At 39.5% G+C, this 20555-nt stretch overlaps 1 protein-coding gene across 4 annotated transcripts in view; it reads right to left on the bottom strand.

Moving 5' to 3' along the window:
* The window catches only part of AIFM1 (apoptosis inducing factor mitochondria associated 1), a 774257-nt gene that overhangs the window by 509537 nt on the left and 244165 nt on the right, over window positions 1-20555 (bottom strand). For all 4 annotated transcript variants that reach the window (XM_044057008.1, XM_044057010.1, XM_044057009.1 and 1 more), the window contains one exon: window positions 19819-19949. In XM_044057008.1, the coding sequence (XP_043912943.1) occupies window positions 19819-19949 (131 nt within the window). The remainder of the gene's footprint in view (window positions 1-19818; window positions 19950-20555) is intronic.

A 20555-nucleotide genomic window follows, 5' to 3' on the forward strand; every position in this document is an offset into this window, starting at 1 on the left:
CAAGGAATACTACTTATAAATGGAGATCGGAATTTGGTTTGCAACACTGAAGATGTGCCTGGAGGGTCTAGAAGGGAAAATATAACAAGGGAGGGTAGATTTTTGAAGACATTTATGAAAATGTTTGGCATGGAAGATGTGAATTCAGTACTAGGAGTATGGAGTGAATTTACACATTACTCAGAGATACAAAAACTGGGCTAGGCTAGATAGATTTTGTATCTCACAGGAACATGTGCATTTAATTGAAGGTCTTGAAATGCAACCAATAACTATTTCAGATCATGCACAAATACCTAAAATAAAAACGCAAGTTAATGAATTGAAAATAAGACTCTGGTGCTTTCCCACTTACCAGTTGAAAAGAGGAGAATTTAAGGAATGAGTTGTGGAATTAATTCAGGAGCTACTAGAGAAGATAGATTTATCTTCTGCAAACACAGCTAAGGAGTGGGACAAAATTAAAGTGGAGTTTAAAACTAGGTTGGAAATAAAAGAAAAGGAGATATGGCTAAACAGCAACAAGAATTATTTAGAGGGATTGACAAATGTTATACTATTGAAACACGGGGAATCTCTCAGAACAAGAAAAGGAGCAAAAGAGAATGCTAAACAGAAAATAAGTGATTACCTTGATAATATGCATGAGTTTAGAAAGATTGCTGTTAAGCAATTTTTTGATAATTCTAGAGCACAAAAACTTCTAGCACAACAACTCAGGCAACAAAAAGTGGAAAGGGCAGTCAACAAGCTTAGAGCGCCTACAGCAAGGAAGATAACAAGAGACCCTGTAGAAGTATTAGAAATATTTCGGAAATTTTATGAAGATTTATATAAAGCAGAGAAATATGGAAATGAAGAAAAGGTATAGAAGGAAATGTTTATGGAAGAATTAAATATGCCAAAGCTAGAGGGAGATGAGGCTCAATTACTAACAGTTAAGATAGGTAGGGATGACATAAAAATGGCTATGAATAACCAATCTAATCTACAGTAAAGTCCCCAGGAACAGATGGTAATCCTGTGGAATTTAGGAGGGAAAAAACAGATAAAGATCTGGAAGGTTTTGTTTAACAGTATTTTAAGAGGAGGAGAAGTACCAGTATTCTAGAAGAAGGCAGTGGTAATGGTAATACCTAGAGGGTAAAGATCCATCGGATCCAGCTTCATACAGCCCATTTCAATACTAAACCATGATTATAAAGTGTTTTTGTCTATAATGGCTAAAAGAATGGCAAAAGTGATTCCAAAATTGACAGATATGGATCAGTGTGGTTTTGTGGAGGGGAGGCAAACATCTGACAATATTAACAGAACACTGATGATCCGGAGGGAAGCAGAATGCAAGAAAGTACCACTTTTATTGGTGGGTCTTGATGCAGAGAAAGCATTTGACAGAGTAGACTGGGACTTCATGAGCAGGGCAATGGAAGCATAAGGTTGATTATAAAAATATATGAGGGATCGGAGGCGCAAATTAAAGCGGGAGGGGTCCTCTTCGATAATTTCTGCTTGAGTAGAGGAACCAGGCAAGGTTGTCTGCTTTCCTCTTTGTTACTTGCATTATATTTAGAATCACTGGCAATGAAAATAAGGGACTCAGAAAATCAAGGATATAATTGGTATGGTAGTCAGGAAAAGCTGTCTCTATTTGCAGATGGTATTTTATACATGACAAAACCAGAAAGGTACATTACAGTGTTGTGGAACATTTTAAGACAGTTTCAAATCTTCTTGGGAATACAAAATTAATTAAGCTAAAACAAAGGCAATAGCGGTAAATTATGTACACACACACAAACTGGTACAACAATATCCATATTTATGGGGACATGATGTGGTTTGTCTTTTCGGCTTTTCCCGGTTAGGGGTCGCCACAGCGGAACTCCGATCCGCTAATGATTGGCAGTAGATTTTTATAGTGCCGAGTTGCCAGCCTGACGCCCATTTATGGGGACATGATAAAATGAAATATTTAGGAATATGGATTAGAAAGTACTCTGTGGTGGCAGCTAAGGATATGTGGGAAGAGACTAAACAGAAGACAATACAAAAACTGAGAAACTGGAATTTGTTTGATATAGATACTAAGATACAAGCCATTAAAATGTTTTCAGTCCCTTTAGTCTTATACACAGGTCAAGCATACTCTTCTCAACCGGAGAAGTTGTGGACAGCAATTAAAAAAGAGTTGAAGGATTTTATCTGGGAAGGGAAGACAGCAAGGGTCAAGTATCAAGTGGGATAAGCTGATTGTACCAAAAGAACAAGGTGGACAAGGATTACCCAATTTGAGGAGGTTTGAGGGAGTTAAGGGTCTTATACATAGCATAAGCAGAAAACTATACTTCAAAGTGGAAAGGAATGACGCTGATACAGGAAGGAAGCTCAAGAAATAAGAAGAAGAGAGATTGGGATTTTGTATGCATACTCTTAAGGAGAACAACCAAAATCATACAGAGTACTATATTCGTAAACTAGCAGGGAATATTCTAAGAACCAAACCAGCATGAGAATGGAGAAAAGAGATTTTGCCAATAGGGGTGACTGTTGTCAGGGATACAGATAACAGGCAACACTCTTGGTTACTGGAGAAAACTGGCAAAGGAACCAAGGTATTGGGAACAAATAACTAGAAAGGGAAATGTAATAGAATGGGAAGAGGCCAAGAATTTATTTGGACTGCAGGTCAGAGACTGCCTTCCCTGTCAAGGATTGATATCAGAGTATAGGCAAAGAGAAAGAAATAGGGGGCTCCTAACAAAAAGAACAGCACTGGTAGAGGTTTTAATAGAATTTAGAACAGAAGCTGCCATTAAAAAAGGAATAATTAGTAAAGCATATAAAATGCTGCATGATAATTATTAGAATCAATCAGAGGAGCTTAGAAAGGATTGGCAAGAGAGACTGGATAAGCAATTCACAAAGAAACAATGGGGGGACATATGTATATCTAACAAATATGCAACAAAGTCTAGAACATTTAGGATCTTTGCCTGGAAGTGTTTACATAGGTATTTTTATACCCCAAGTAGACTGCAAAGGTAGGTATATATTATTTTGGAAGTGTGATGAGCTGGCAGACTTTTAGGATTTCCTGCAGACCGATCTGTCAGAGATGCTGGGTAAGCAGACTGGGCTGACTGGGGAGATGATTTTTTTTTTTGAGCTATGCTACATAATCAGAATTGCCTGGACATAGTAAAGCCTTGCTGAGTCTAATTATGGTGGCTGCCAAAATAGCAATTACTTTGTTTGTCTTTTCGGCTTTTCCCGGTTAGGGATCGCCACAGCAGAACTCCGGTCCGCTAATGATTGGCAGTAGATTTTTATTGTGCAGAGTTGTCAGCCCGACGCCCAACCTTCAGCGAAGGCACGCCCATTCACGCATGTCTTTCAGAGGTAAATGGAAATCAAAGTCTAGACCAACTTTACTAGAAATAGTGAATATAGTGACAGAGATTAAACAACTGCAACTGGGATCTTTAGAAAAGGAAGGAGCAAACTACAAATGAAAAAAATGGGAATTGTGGGAACAATCTATGCAAAGCAGGAACGAGGTTTAAGAGGCAGGATTTACATTAGCTACATAATGCTTAACTAACAATAACTGGATGGTTTATAAGTGATGTATAAGGTTTACAACTACAGTTGTTTTAATGGTGTCTCTGATGTAAGTGATATAATTTTGTATGTTTTTCATTTATATAAATGTAAGACTGCCTCTGTCATATGTGTAAATTTAATAAAGATGTTTGGGAAAAAAAAACACTAAGCCGAAGCAAGTTTATTCAATCAATCTAGGAATTTTGAAAGGGAAGTGTGAGATTCAGTTGCAGTACCCAGCTATCTTCAGCACATTTTTCCTAGAAAATCAAAAACATTTTAGGAAGCAAAACAGGCTAAGAAAGAAATAAAGATTATCGAACAAAGAGAGTGAAACAGTAAGTGGAAGGGGACCCTGCTTCTCATTCTTCTGAAAGTAAGACAGCCTACAAAGGCTTTGCTTATGAAAACACTTCACTATTTCAAAAATTAAAAAAAAAAATGTTTGAGCAACAGAAAAAAAATGCAAGAGCTCACTAGATTAATCAGGGTTATCCTGGACTTGAACCAAATACTGGTGCTTCTAGATGGAGATGATTGGGAAGTAGACCAGCAACACTAAAATTAGCGAATAAAAGGCAAACTTTAAAGCAACTGTCCTGTCTGATATAGAATAAAATACAGGAACTGTGTTGACAGTGTTAAACTGGTGGGTAGACTGTAAAACATATGCCCCACTTTATATCATTAATGTTTTGAAGGACATCTGAAAAAGTAAAACATTTTTTTATTCTCACTGTAAAGTGGTTTTGTAAAGAGTGCAGTCAGGAGTACTTCAAATGACACAGGAATTTTATCCGTGACTGCTGTATATGTTGGTTACAATGCATTCAGGCTTTACATTGTAACAAGTTAAAATGATTGGAAAGAAACAAGTTAAATGTTAATGCAATGTTGTGATCATGGTCTGCTGGTGTGGGTGGGGAAAGCCAACTGTAAGGATTATATTACATGTAGAATTCAGATAATTTCCACTAATTTTACAGGAGTGGGTGTCTGGATTAATGTCTTTGATTTAAGTTGCATTCAAGATTTTATAAGCAAACGTATGAAAAATAAGACAAAATTAAGATAGACATAGAAAATGAATAGTGCTGTCTTGCAACTGCATAGTAGTTATCTAATTTTCCATTAGCAAAAGCGGTCAGTGGGAAACCGGCGTAAAGGTACAAGCAATTAATCATAAGAGGTCTGAACAGGGTGTTCTCAGTAAAATCAACAAAGGCTCTTTCATGCATTTACAAAGTCAATATAATTTATCTCTCTCTCTTTCTCATTACCACCGTCTTTTACTTGAAGATGAGCAGTATGCGAAGGCAAACTATTAATCATTACAGGCATGAACTCTATGTACTGAGAGAAATATATGGCGTACAATGTAATTAACATTTAAAGGTATATTCGAAAACAGTTCAGTGAAAAATAAAAGAAGTTTAAAACTGTGAGAAATGCACAAGTTAAAAAACTAATGGTTTCCCCCACAGCCTGAATACTTCAATGAATTTAATATAAGAATGCAGAATTTAGTTCATGTATTTAAAGGTAACTTTTTCTTAGGACTAAATGTTAAGGCTTACTGAAAGTATGCACATTTGTCACATCTGGGAAAGGAATATAAGCAAACAAAGAAGAGACAATGATCAGTGTTAGGTGGAAACTCAAGCTCTAATATGCACTTTAATGTGGGTAATCTTAATTTAAAAAAGGGAATGTCTACAGCCACCAATTTGGGACAACCGTCCCAATCTGAAGAAGTAATATTCATTCTTGGGTACACAGTTTAGGGCATTTGTTCTAAGCTAAAAAGAGGATGAGAGGTTCACTTAGTTTTTTGCTTGAGCATTTTCAATTAAACAAAAATGTGAAAATGTGACAAGTTCAATTGAAGATAAGAAGCAACTGTGCAAGAAATTAGTCTACCAAACATTAGTATGTACATGTAAGATGAAAGTTAGAAATATACATTCCTAAGAGCTGTCATGATATGGCTATTCTCTCAATATTATGAAATGTAAATGGCCTTAGAGACATAGAAAAAAAAGTATTTAATTATACAAGGTGTAGAGTGCAAACAGAAATGTTACAGCAGACACATATGAAAGGAATGTGTGTGCGAATTTGTCAAAAAAATGCAGGATATACATTCAGAAGAATATCAGGGACAAAGGAAAATGGGGATTAATAATGCTGATTGCTGATGGAACTCCAATAATAACAGAAGAAGAAACGCAAGAGAGTAATGGAAGACTTGTGGTAGTAAAGGGTTACTGGCAGGGGAGAAGGATTACACTGGCATGTGTTTATATTCCATCTAAAAAGTATAGTTGTGTACACTTACCATAAATGTAGATGTTCACGTGTATTCACTGTTGCAGTCATCACACTTGGGTTATCTGCCTGCAGGTAGCCCTCAGTCAGCCCGAATACCAGAGTCTTGGGATTTCTGCGTCGGTTGCTGTCGCCTCTTCCATGAAGTCGGTCAGCAGGAGTATAAAACATGCAGCAGACACCATTACATCAGTTTTTCTTGCCCTAGATGTCAGGAGCCCCCAAAACAGGAAGCTATTATTTGGTGTGGAACACCTCCAGTAAAAACTAAATACCCCTGCCATAAAGAGGATAGGTAGAAAGGATATAGAAAACCAGGGGGCTGGAGGGAGGGAAATCAGGACTGCAACAGTAAATACACTCGAACATCTACATTTATGGTAAGTGTACACAACTGTACTATGTTCTTCGTGTTTCACTGTTGCAGTCATCACATTTGGGTTGATTTCCAAGGCTGAAGAAGAGTGGAGGCAGTCAAGAGGTGTTAGGGCTGGCTAGCAGGCTTTGTAAGACTGCTGTAGCAAATCCAGCTCTGCATTTAGAAAAAATAGTGAAGTGGTAATGCTTGGTGAAGGTGTGTTCAGAACTCCCGGTTGCAGCTTCCAGGATGTCCCTGGTAGGGACTCCCCTGAGAAATGCTGTAGAGAGTGAAGTAGCTCTAGTGGAAAGAGTTCTGATCCCCAGAGGGGTAAGTTTTCCATGGTGCTTGTAGGAGAAATGGATGCAATGTGTTATCCATTTGGAAATGGTTTGCTTTGAAATGGCCTTGCCCTCTGCCCCTGTAGCAAAGCGGACTAGCAGCTGGTCAGATTTTCTGAAAGGCTTAGCCCTGTCAATGTAGATTTGCGCACATCCAAGGAGTGCAAGATCCTTTCCTCTTTATTCTGAGGATTAGGGAAAAAGCTTGGCAAATGGATGGATCGGTTTAGAGCCACAATGGATACCACCTTGGGCATAAAGGAAGGGTTAGTCCTGAGGGAAACCCTGTCAGCATGGAAAATAATGAAGGGCTCCACCGCCATTACTGCCTGCAACTCAGATACTCTTCTTGCTGAAGTAATAGCTAGAAGTAAGACGGTTTTCCAAGAGAGGCATTTTAAACTGCTGAAGCAGCAGGTTAAAAGGGAGGGGGGGAGTGTGAGCTTCTCCAGTACAAAGTTAAGGTCCCAGGTCGGGGTGGGAGCTCTCCCAGGGAACCTTAAATTGTTAGCTCCTCTCGGGAACTGTTTGATGAGAGAGTGAAAAAAGAGAGGCGGTTCAGTATTATAATGAGTTGAGATAGAAGAGGCATGAATCTTAATGGATGAAAAGGATAGGCCTCTGTGCAGCAGCCCTGCTAGGTAATCAAGGATTTGAGGTAAGTTGGGCACAGCTGTGTCCTTTGCTTGAGACTGACTCCAAATCTTTTCCACTTTTCAGCATAGGATTTCCTAGTACTAGGCCTTCTGGTCTCAAGGATGACGTCCAGCACCTGTTTGCTGAGGGATGCTGGTGGTGCATTTAGGAAATAAGCCAGGCTGCAAGGTTTAGGGTTTGCAGCTGTGGATGCAAAACCTGTCCCTCCTGCTGAGGCAGCAAGGAAGGTGTGTAATGTAGGTGCCCGGGTGGCACTGCTGTCAGACTGTATAGGAGTGGGTACCAGTGCTCGTCTGGCCAGTCTGGTGCAATAAGTATTGACCTTGGCCTGTCCTGTTTGATCTTGAGTAGTACTCTTGAGAGGAGAGGCAGAGGAGGAAAGGCATAAATTGAGAAGTTTTCCCATGTAAAGGATAGGGCGTCCACCTTCCAGGCTCTACTGTGAGGGTTCCTGGTGCAAAATATGCTCGATTGGTGGTTTTGGGGGGAGGCAAAAAGGTCAGCCTCTGGTGTTCCCCACCTCTGGGTTAGAGGTTTGAATGAGTTGGGGTTCAGTTTCCACTCGTGAGGGTCCTGCAGATTTCTGCTTAAGTCGTCAGCCAGTGAATTTTGCTTGCCTGGCAGGAATTGAGCTTGTAGGTGCACTTGTGTGTTCAACGCTGTGTTCCACAGAGCCATGGCTAACCTGCAGAGTGGGTAAATATGAGCTCCGCCCTGCTTGTTTATGTACAAATACATTAGTCAAAAAGGAAACAAACCATAGTAATATTTTCCATTATTTTCTCTGTCTCTTTATATGTTTTAACAATTTTTATTCACTACAACATTACATAAATTGCTCAGTTCCTTACTTCCATTAAACTCACTGTTCCTCCAGAACATTATTCTACACGTATTGTTCCCACATATTCCCATTTAGGTCTATGCAATTTGCTTCTTCCATTTTCTAAAGGTCCCACCTTCAGATATTTTAAGTTATTTTCTCTTGTACAAAATTCTGTACATAACTGTGGTGTTGTCTGTCTTTATCAGGAGCTGTCCTGGAAGGATAAGGTATTTGAAGACTGTCAGAGCATTCTGTACAGCTAGCATCTCTTTTTGATTGATATGCAGGGGAATTTGTTCTGGGCTCTATTTGCCTTGAATGCATTTGCCTGCCAAGTGAGCTCCCCATGCATAGTCTGATGCATCTGTTGTCAGGGCTTGGGCGGCGAAGGGTTGAGTGAAAGGAAGTCCCTTGTTGTGGTTGCATGCTTCTACCCACCAAAGGAACTCTGCCCTTAGACAAGGTATGATAGGAATCACTGTTTCCAGGTCCTGAGAATGTTGACACCAGAGACTTTTTAAGTACCATTAAAGTTTCCTCAAATGCAGTCTTGCAAATGGAATTAGCAGAATGCATGAGGCCATGACCTTAGGGCTTGCAGTATTTTCTTTGCAGATAGCTGGGTTTTGTTGGCCATTAGTTTGAAATAGTTTGTCAAATGGACCTGCTCTTCTGGAGTGAGGAATGCCATCTGGGAAGTTGTGTTCAAGCTTGCTCCCAGGAATACAATTTGTTGGGTGGGCACCAGTTGTGATTTCTGTTCGTTGATGGTGTATCCCAGTGACGTTAGAAGTCCTTTTACAAATGCCAGGTGCTGAAGTAGCAATTCCTGACTGTCCACCTGAATCAGGCAATCAACCAAGTATGGGTAGATTTGAATATTTCTCTGCCTTCAGTATGCAATGGCTGGAGCCAGGCATTTTGTGAATACTCTGGGCGCAGTAGATAAGCCCAAGGGAAGTGCAGAGAACTTCTTTTAAGTCTAGCGTGACTAACCAGGCATCCTTGGCTAGCATAGGAAGAAGCTGTTGCAGTGCAAGCATTTTGAATTTTGGAACCATCAAAAAGGCGCTGAGAATAGATAGATCCAGGATAGGGCACCAAGAGCCCTGTTTTTTGGGCACCAGGAACAGTCTGGAGTAGAAACCCTGGTAGAGATATCTTGGAAATTTTATGAAAATAAAGCAGAGAAATGTGGAAATAAATAAAAGGCATAAATGGAAATATTTATGGAAGACTTACTTATGCCAAAGTTGAGGGAAGATGACACTCAACAACTGATAGCTAAATCAGGAAGCGATGGAAAAAATGATGTATAAACAATCAACAGGGAACAGGAATAGATGATATCCCTGTAGAAGTTTGGAAGTTATGACAAAACAAAGTAATCTGAAAGTTTTGTTTAGTAATAGTTTAAATAAGGGAGATGTACTAGCATCTTGGAAGAAAGTTGTGGTGGCTGTATTACACAGAGGGCAAAAACCCTTTAAACCTAGCTTCGCATAAACACATTTCAATTTTTAACCATGATAATAAAATATTTATATCTACATTAGCTAAGAGAATAGAGAAGTCGTTGCCAACACTGATAGAGTTAGATCAACGCAGTTTTGAGGAGGAAAGGCAAAAATCTGGCAATATTAACAGAGCTAGATGATTTACAGCGAAGCAGAGTGCAATAAAATGCCACTACTGCTGATGGGTCTTGGTGGGTTTTGGCGCACAGAAAGCATTTAATAGAGTCAGCTCTGATTTTAAGAGTATAACAATGGTAGCATTTGCATTCCGTGATAGAAATAGGGTTAACTAGGAGGACATATAAATGGTTGGATGCAAGAAATAAGGTGGCAGAGTTGTTCCTCTTTGATAACCTGCATTTGCACACAGAACCTGGACACGGGAGTCTTCTTTTCTCCTTTTATTTGCTTTATATTTAAGAACCATTAGCAAAGACAACAAGGGACTCACAAATTCAAGGATATGACTGGTGTGGTACATCAAGAAAAGTTAGCTTTACTTGCAGATGATATTTTGTACTCGATATATCCATAAAAGGACACTTCAGTGTTGTGGAACACTCAGATAGTTTTGAATATTTTTGGAATATAAAATAAAGCTAAAACAAAGACTATAAGCACATGAATTTGTTCAGACATAAGATGAAGTATTTAGGAGTATGGATTAAAACTGCTTCTGTTATGGCAACTAAGAATAAGTGGGAAGAGACTAAACAAAGGATAATACAAATATAAAGAAGATGAAAGCTTCTGATTATGGATAGGGATAGCAAGATGCAAACAAAATAAATGTTCCTAGTCCCTTTAAGTTTTATATCTAGGTCAGGTGCATTTTTACCAACCAGAGGAGAAGTTGTGGATGACAAACCATTAATGGAATTTATATGGGAGAAGAAGAAGGTAAGACTTTAAAAGGATAAATTGGTTCTCCCCATAAAATAAAGTGGCTTAGATTACGTAATTTGAAAGAATACTTTATAATCAAGTTAAGGCCAGTATACAAAGCATACACAGAAGATTAGAAATCAATGTAGAAGGGGATGATGAAACAGGGGGGGTTGGGGAGTTCAAGAAATAAGATGACAATAGTATTTTGGATACAGGTCCTTAAGAAGAGCAGAAACAACTACGCAGAATATTATATTCATACAGTAGCTAACATTGGAATGGTGAAAGGAGATTCTACAAATTAGGATAACTGCAACAAGAGGCATGGAAAGCAAGGAAGAGGGGGCTATAATTTACTGGAGGAACTAGTGCACTGAGTGTAAATATCTACAGAGGGAAAGGTAACAGAGTGTTGATAAGGCTAAGCAAAAGTTTGGACTGCAGATTAGTGACTGCCTTCGCTAGCAAAGACTAACAGTAAAACAAAATGTGAAAAAGGGACTGTGTTGAAGGGAGAAAACTGCTCTGGCAGAGTTTTTAGTGGAGTCTAAAGTGGCTTTTAAAAAAGAGATAATTAGTACGGCATATAAAATACTGCATGATAACTACAAGAATTAAATCAGAAGAGGTTAGAAAAGATTAGGAAAACGGACTGGAAAGTTAATTTACAAAGGAACAATGGGAGGATGCTTGTATGGCTCTCACATATATAATGAAGTCCAGAAGGTTTAGGATTATTTTTTCTTGAAAGTATTTGCATAGGTATTTTTATAATAACCAGACTTCAGAGAATCTTGACTCCGGCAGATAGCATATGCTGTAGGTGTGATGGGAAACAAAAGCAATTGGGAACATGATTTTTGGGAATTAAACAACTGGTAAATTTAAAAAATTCCTACATACTACTTTGTCAAAAATGTTGGGAGAGCAAACAGCTGTCACTAAGGAAATGTTTCTTTTCATCTGGCATGCAACGTCTGAATTGTCTAGATAAGGTAATGACTTACTATATGTAATGCTATTGGCAGCAAAAAAACAAAACAATTACTACAAAATGGAAATCAAAATAAAAAAAAAATTGTAATTGAAGTACAGAATTTTGTACAAGAGAAAATAACTTAAAATATCTGAAGGTGGGACCTTTAGAAAATGGAAGAAGCAAATTGCATAGACCTAAATGGGAATATGTGGGAACAATACGTGTAGAATAATGTTCTGGAGGAACAGTGAGTTTAATGGAAGTAAGGAACTGAGCAATTTATGTAATGTTGTAGTGAATGAAAATTGTTAAAACATATAAAGAGACAGAGAAAATAATGGAAAATATTACTATGGTTTGTTTCCTTTTTGACTAATGTATTTGTACATATTCCCTAATGGTGTACTCCCAGACCCATAACTCAGACATAGAATATTTATCCTGCTTAATGTGTCAGCCCAAATGCTGAGCAACCAGATGGACCCTCCTTGAACACGTGGGGCCTAGTGGTCGAAACAGGCCTTGGGTGAGTCCCACGGGACAAACCATGATTTTAAGTACCACTGATCTGTTATCAGAAGATTCTAGAAACCACTCTCCTGGATCAGTCTGACCAGCCCAAGGCCCCAGCAAATCATTCAAACTTAAAAAGAATAAAGGAACTTGGCATGCCCTGCTCAGGTGGAAGTCAAGAGCATGTCTCTCAATCTCAACATTCTCAGCATATGTCAAGAAGTGGTTATAATCGAATCTTTGCTAGTCAAGCAGGAACTAAACACCTGCAGAATCTGGTGGTGGCCCACTGACTACAAAATTTAACTTGAGTACATTCTGCTCCTGACCTGTTCACAAAGTACTTATTCCTATGGGCTCCAACTTGTGCACTGGTGCTGCAAGGGGACCCTTGCAATGGTCTCCATAACTCCCGAATGCAACCAATTCTGTACCAGAATTTTTCACTCCAACATCAAGTAGCTAGGCTGAATCTTTGACATACTCACATAAGTGGACAGTACAGGAAATGTTACACAAATCCCATCACTGTCTCTCTCTCTACAACACCTAAAATGGCTTGAATTACCCCACCAGCTGCTTCTCTCTCAGCTCCAGAACATCCAGTCTACCCTATACCAGCCTTCCTACTGCCCAGCACGATCCCCTCTCATCTCCCAGAGCTCGCCAAAGCTCTAACCAAGATCTACTACAAATCTACAAACCCAAGTCTAAATTTAAACAGAACATGTACAGCTATCACCCCACTTTTGCTTGGAATAGGCTTCCCACTTTAAATCAGGACCCTTACACATCCTAAACAATTTAAGACAGCCACCAAAGAGCACTTTAAAAGTCACTGGCCCTGCCACTGCACTCTCCCTCTTCAAACACCCCCTACTTCTCATACCTTAATCTACGTTCTGCCTTTAACTCACTCTTCTCACTAGCTCTCTCTAATCTTCCTTGACTACTCTTTCTACTGTCTTCTAAAATGTATTAAGCAAATTGCCTCAGAGAAACATTATATAGTAATTGTTTTGCCTTCGTGCAACTACATTATGATAAAACTGGGTTTTTGTAACCACTTACCCCAAAATCTACATTCATCTTAATGACATATTTCTTTTTATACATGTTGAAAGATCTTTGCTATACTCCTGATTATTGACACTGTATAACACTGTACTACTACTTAATGTCTTGTAATAATCCTGTAACACTGCTATTTAATACTAATTTATAATGAAAATTGTATAATATGTTGGGAGCTTTTCTCCCTGGGCCTGCACTGAAAATGTCTCTTCAGCTCAGTCGGACAAACCCGGTCAAAAAATGTAAAATAAATAAAAATGCAATTGTTATATGCCACTGCATAACTTTGTATGATGCTTCACCCTGATTATTTGAACTATATGCTTTGCTCTGATCATTTCTGCTTTGTGTCTGTACTCTGTTTTTACCTATTTGGTCCAGGCTGTGGCTGAAAAGGGTCCTCACAGCAGTCCACTTAGCTAATTAAAACAAATAAATATAAAATTGCTCATCCAGGTCTTAGGTGGTAATTTGATGGTCACACATACCCCTTTTAGTAAACTTTAGGTCTATGTATACACAGTTGTAATTTCATGGTCTCACAGACATTTACCGCAATGTTTAGAAGTGTGAATGGAAGCATCTACCTAAAACAGGAAGAATCATAATCCAAACTGTGCATGAAGCGAAAAAGAACTGCTGGACTTAAAGGATTAGCAGACTTGTAAAGCTTTTTCCCATCATGCTGTATGGATGCACACATACATAACTGAATGCTACTATACTGTACAGGAAAAAAAGTAGTAAACTTTGACGGATACTGAAGAAATTGCCCAACAAAGGAGTCTCCAAGGAAGGATCTTAGAGACATTCTTCTGAAATTCTACTTCAGCAACAATCCTAGAAAACGAGCATTACTTCAAACTCACACTCAGGAGATGTAAGCATATACTAGGATACTAACTGAAATACATCAGGAAACAGAGATTTTTTTTAAGGAACGAGAAGCTGAGTCGGTACCAAATGGCCTCCAAAGTACTAAGAATACTTATTAAACTGCAACAGTTACCATGCATTTTAATGGTGTTCTAAGCATAACATATTATGGATTTTCTTTCAGTATAATTTTATGACCTTCTATAGAGCTGGCATAGCAAAAATGGGCATCTAAATTTCTAAACACTTTGCAGCCTGGATCAGAATAAAACAACTGTTGATAAAGTCCTAACTACAGATGAGCCAACACAGGTTCAATTAGCAGCTAGGATGACTGACTGTGTAGGAGAAAGGGTTCATTGATGACGCTTCCTTACAAAAAGTGTGGTTGAAAGAGGGAAGCTATCCACGAATGCAGTCAATGAGTGTGGGCATCAGGGCAGGGAGTGGGTAGGACATATAAATACCTCCCCTGATGGAAGCAGAGAAGGCTGAGCCCCTACAACACACTAAGGATCCACAGCCAGCACCAGCAGTTCTGGAGTAAGACCGGAGGGGGGGGGAGGGTTGCCCCCATGAGGACATGAAGCACTTGGGGACCAGGCTGGTTACATGATGTCCTGGGGGGGGGACCAAAAAATTTAACATGTGCTCCTCAGCATATTTTCTGTATGCATTTGTAAACATACTTAGAAACATGCACCTCTGAGATACTGCTGTGCAGTGAAACAGCTATAGTCACCTATAAGCAAAATCATTTCCTTACAATGCTTATTTTCAGTGTCACTTTTCTGGCAATATAAATTAAAGTTTTCGAAAAAATTTTTCTTTTTTATTGAGATACCAAGGGACAGACACTCAAACTACATACACTCGGCAATTTCCTTAAGCAGCCCAAGAGCAGTGGTAATTTGATACCAACAGATGAAAACGTCAGCAGTGACAGAACAAAATTTGTAAGTTACATTCTGCTTATCACAGAGGAAAAAGCATCCACAATAACCAACATTTTAAGGAACAGCTAATTTACGTTTTTATTTACTTATTTTGGTTGCAGCCGGTAATCTGCCTCACATGCCTCAAAATCCATGAAAGGGAAGTCACCCCTGATCATTACTAGTAAAAAAATACGAGCACTCATAAAATCAACTAAGGCCAATTTTGAGAGAAAAATTGCCATGGATTCAAAGGACAATCATAAGGCCTTTTTCAGCTATGTTAGGAACCTGGGTGGAAACTCCCAGATATGCTCAGAATTAGTCCAAAATGATACAAAAATCACTGAACCCACAAACATTGCCAACATACTGGCGGACAGATTCAATGCAAACTTCACCCCCCTCTCCCCCCTAAAGGAGAGATAACTATCCCAGCGGAGTGTAGCCTCCCAGACATCTCAAATGCGCAGGTGAAAGCTGCTCTCTAAAGCTAAAAACACAGCATCAATGGGACCGGATGGTGTCCCCGGCTGTGTGCTACACAAGCTAAATGAGGAATTAAACCCGCACATAAGGCAGCTGTTTAATCTCAGCCTTACCACAGGATACGTGCCCAAGGAGTGGCGTACAGCAACTGTGGTCCCACTCCACAAAGGCGGTGCCTCTACGGACCCTGGTAATTACTGCCCCATAAGCTTAACAAGTCTAGTCTGCAAAGCTATGGAGAGGATCATAATGGAGCTCATAAACAAAGATATATGGGACTTGCAGACATTGGACCCGACCCAGTTTGGCTCCGTCAAGGGAAGATCATGCCTTTTGAACTTGGTCGACTTCTTCGAAACAGTCACCAAGGCCATTGATGAGGGAAAGGCAGTCCATACAGCCTACCTTGACCTTGCAAAGGCTTTCGACACAATACCCCACTCGGGTATTGTAGAAAAACTTACCAGCTTAAATGTAAACCCATATGTCACAAGATGGGTTGCAAACTGGCTTAAGGACAGAACCCACAGCTTTAGAGTTGCTGGCGCCATGTCAGACTCCAAGCCGGTCACAAGTGGTGTCCCACAGGGCTCAGTCCTTGGCCCCTTATTGTTCGGCATCTACTTCTCAGAAGTACAGGCCAACATGGGAGGACTTTGGCTGACAAAGTTTGCAGATGACTGCAAACTGGGCGCCATAGTGGAAAGTGCATCGGACACGGTTATCCTTCAGAAGGAACTCACGGAAACAGATAGCTGGTGCCAGAGCCATGGCCTGAAGTTAAACGCCAAAAAATGTATAGTCATACCCTTCGGGAAAAACAAGGTAACCCCAAGCTACCATATAGGTGGCAATCCACTAAGCACAGAAGAGGTTATCAGGGACCTGGGGACCCAGGTTGACAGTGGCCTTTCTTTTGACACTCACATTGCTAAAGTGGTTAGAAAGACCTTCTACATTGCCCACCTGATCATGAAGGGATTCACATCCAGATCTAGTGAGGTAATTGTTCCCCTGTACTCTTCACTTATCAGACCAATGATAGAGTACAATGCCTCATTCGGGATGTATCTCACCCGACATCTGCAGCAATTGGAGAGACCCCAAAAGTTCCTCACCAAAAGGATAAAGGGACTCCAAAATCTGTCATATGCTGCCAGATTGAAGAAACTCCAGCTCTATTCAGTCGCATACCATCTGCTCAGAGGTGACATGTGCCTGACATACAAGGCCATGTCCAACTCGGAATTAATGGATATGCTCCACCTCAAAAAATCCAAATCCACCAAAACCACTAGAGCAAGCGACTTAAACCTTAGCACGGATATAAATAGGACGTGCTGGAGGGATAGATTTACCACTCAGAGACTCCCTATGCTGTGGAATAAAATCCCGGTCCATGTGAGGCAGAGCACCTCGCTGGCTCTGTTCAAGAGAAATCTTGACCTGTGGATGGGAGATCGTAGGTTTACCCTGGGAATCATCTCTGTGTCACTGTTGGACAGAGGCACAACAAACTAATGGGCACAGTATTTTTTCATATAAGAGGTGGCGTAAGCCACAAAAATTTGGGCTAGGCTTATAAATGCCTTAGGGAAGATAGCCTAGTATAAACCTATGAACCTATGTATTCCTGCCAATAAATTGTGAAAAATTAGTAGAAATGCAGACAATGGTTAAGGAAATGTACTGAAGTTGTCTTTGAAAGAATGCAAACATACAGCTGAGAATATATATCACCTAGCATCTAAGGCTGTTTTAATGATGTCAGAAATGAGGCAAAGCAAAGCACTGCTTTCTACCACTGGTGATCATCTGGTACAAGATGGGGCCACCTAAAGGATGATGGAAGTGGAAAATATTAAACAGCTGCTCAATCTCCTCCATTTCCTTGGAAGGAAACAATGGAGGACTATGTGGTACATGAAAAAGAACTGCATGCCAAAGATGGAAAGAGCAAAATAGATTCAAAAGTCAAAGAAGGCAGACTACTGAAGGCAACAGCCTCAAAGGAAAAACGAATCGACAACCTGCATCCCGCACAGGAACAACCTGCATCCCGCACAGGAACAACATGCACCCCGCACAGGAACAACATGCACACTAACCATTCCACCTTTTGTGAGCGAATGCATGATATTTCAACAGTGATGGTAAGAAGAGGAACTAATGCAATGTTATTATCCTTTATATGATGCTAATAACGCTCAGTAATTTCAACATACCTAAGATTTGCAAACAGAATCTGAGAAATATTAAAATCAGGTGCTTCTACTTCAGGATACATATCTATTCCCAGTCAACCATATCTGCAAACTGTATTTTTCATTAACAGTATCTGTATGTCCCTCTAAACAACTTCTACCTAGTTCTAAAGGATAGGAGTTGTTAAGAGTAGAGTGTTTGCTCCCATTTACAAATGGTATTAATGGGACATACGAATAGCAGACATTACTGCCGTTATGTTTAAAGCAAACTTAAGTTGCACTGTTTCTGGGTATGGAGGAGTAGTTACACTGCAGCTACACCAAGATTTCTGATGGTCAGTGTAATGCCCCACCTCTGGCCCAGTAATCAAAGAGTCTCAATCCTCACCCACTAGCATCAGTGGGGGGCATACACTGGGAGGATGACAGGTACACACACAATATTTTCAGATGCAGCTCTCTGCATCAAGTGCAATTTGCCTTAAAAGCACACAGAGACCACAGTCAGTCTAGGGCTGGTTTCTCTCTCTTTCTTCAGATCCTCAATAAGACTCCCCACTGGCACAGCTATAGGGTTGAAATCTCAGCTGAGTTGCCAAGCCAAGACCTCCAGCACTCTCTCTGTCCAACCGGTGTTTCATGTCCCTGCCCAAGTATCTGGGAAAGGCTGGCCCAGGTTTACTAGCTATGTCCCCTTCTACCGAGATTATAAGAGTTTTTTTACTGCCACCAGACAACTCTTTATCAGCTACTTTAAGGCCCTTAACAAAGGGTGTCCAATCTTACTGTGCAATGTTGCTATCAATACAAAAGGTAGTTTAACCAAAAGCAAGGCTATTAGGAGTGGCCTACACTGTTACCAAACAAATATGCAAGTACTCTCGAACATAAATATGTCTCTACACAGATCAGCCATAATGAAATGTTTAAATATATTTAATAATAAAAGAACAAGACAATACTAAATATATTTGTACAGTGATATCAGAGCTCAAAATCACAGGAAATATTTAAAACAACATTGCAGGACAGGCTCAAATAAATAAAGAAAAATATCTAAGCTAAGCTTTGCTATATTCCTGACTATATCTAAAAGAATTATACTGTACCTTTACCCTTGTACACTTACTTCAGAGTAAGCAAAGCAGATGTGGTGAGTGAATCTTGATGCTGCCAGGTCAAACACAAATACAGAATAGTATCTCTCAGAGACTTCCCAAATTAATATCTTAAATATTACTGCTGAAACAGCTTGCAGAATGACATAATTTCTTGTCATCTTACTCTATCCCTGGTCAACCCCCTGCTGCTGAAAGCTAGCAGTATTTAGCAACCACCTGTGAAAATACATAGACCTCAGATCTTTTGGTAAATGGAAATCTTAAAATAATTTACATTGCTCCACATTTAAAGACAATACAGAAACTTCTCTAGTACAGACATTATGCCTGTTGCTGCACTGAAACTGAAATATAGTCTTTGTTTATGGTCCAGCCATAAAGTAATTTAATTTAAGCTGTTTTTCTAAAGTTTTGCAAATTAACCTCCTGTTTTCCAGTTTCCCCTGTTGCAATAGTGTATATACATTTTTGTTCTTTTCCAGTAGGGTACACTGTCGATACATTTCAATCAACACTTTATAAAATACCTCTTCAGCACACATCTGTACAAACCATCTTATATGACATACAGCTCTAATACATCTGTAGCACAAACATCTTATTTTAATCTTGTTGATATTCACAAATGACGTATAATTATTTATAAAATTCCAGAGAGCTGGGCTGGCAGTATCTGCTTTCGTGACAGTCAGTACAAATAAAAATCACTGTATAAACATACACAAGGAAAAACAGATACGTGTGTATATACACTGTGTGTGAGTTTGTGTATACAGACACACACACACACACACAGCACAGACACACACTACACACAGACACACAACACTCACACAGACACAGACACTCACACAGACACTCACACAGACACAGACACTCACACACCAATCACAATGTAAAATCTAGAACAGTTTGTTTTAAGCATGTCACAGAAATCTCAGTTAAGAAAATTATAAGTCAGACAACTTTGGAAAGAGTACAAGAAGACACAAGTAAGCAAGTCTTTAGCACATGGCACGTGAATTGTTTTAAAAGGAGAACGTTAATATCTATCTACTTTAAAGAATCTGGTTAAATTAAAGAATTTGTACACCAGCACACACCTTCTTTCTTTTCCATTCCATTGCTTAAACCGTAATGTTTCTACTGCACTGGGATCATCAGAAAACCAGAGTTCTTTGGAGAGAGGGGGTCGCATGTATGGGAGCTCATTTTCCTCGGAGATGATCAGTACCTTCAGAGAGATTTAAATACAGTCAGTTGCAGTCTGATGCTCATGTTCTTATTCTCTACAAACACAAACTACAGCTGCTGATGTGGCACTTAACTACAAATTTCCATGGCAGAAAGTCAGACTACAGTCGCCAACCATACAATGTGATGTACGTAAGCCAAATAATGAAGTCAACAGCTTTATCTGAAACTTGTAAAATAAAGTACTGCTGCAATTTCTAATACAGGGAAACATTGTCAACAGTTAAATATCTGACTATAATTTAAATAATTAAATTAAGTTACCCAGTTAACTCTACTGAATAAGCAGAAATGTACACCACCACACTATACCAGCATGTAAACAGCTGCAGAGATGCAACTGTGTCCCATAGGTACAAGTGCAGCACAAACCCCAGAAAAAATCCACATGGTAGAACCATAATATCAACATGCTTCATCCATGCACAACTGCTTTTCTCACTTTAGCACATGGGGTCGGGGTGTCATTTCAACAGAGACAATCATCTAGAGCCAAGGTTCACACCACCTGGTGGCTAGCTTAACAACAATAATAATAATAATAAAAATAATAAAGATTTTTGAATAAAGTAAGAAAAGTAATTCC

Source organism: Protopterus annectens, chromosome 15.part0 (assembly GCF_019279795.1).
Source record: "Protopterus annectens isolate FY-2018-M chromosome 15.part0, PAN1.0, whole genome shotgun sequence".
NCBI classification, from domain to species: Eukaryota; Metazoa; Chordata; order Ceratodontiformes; family Protopteridae; genus Protopterus; species Protopterus annectens.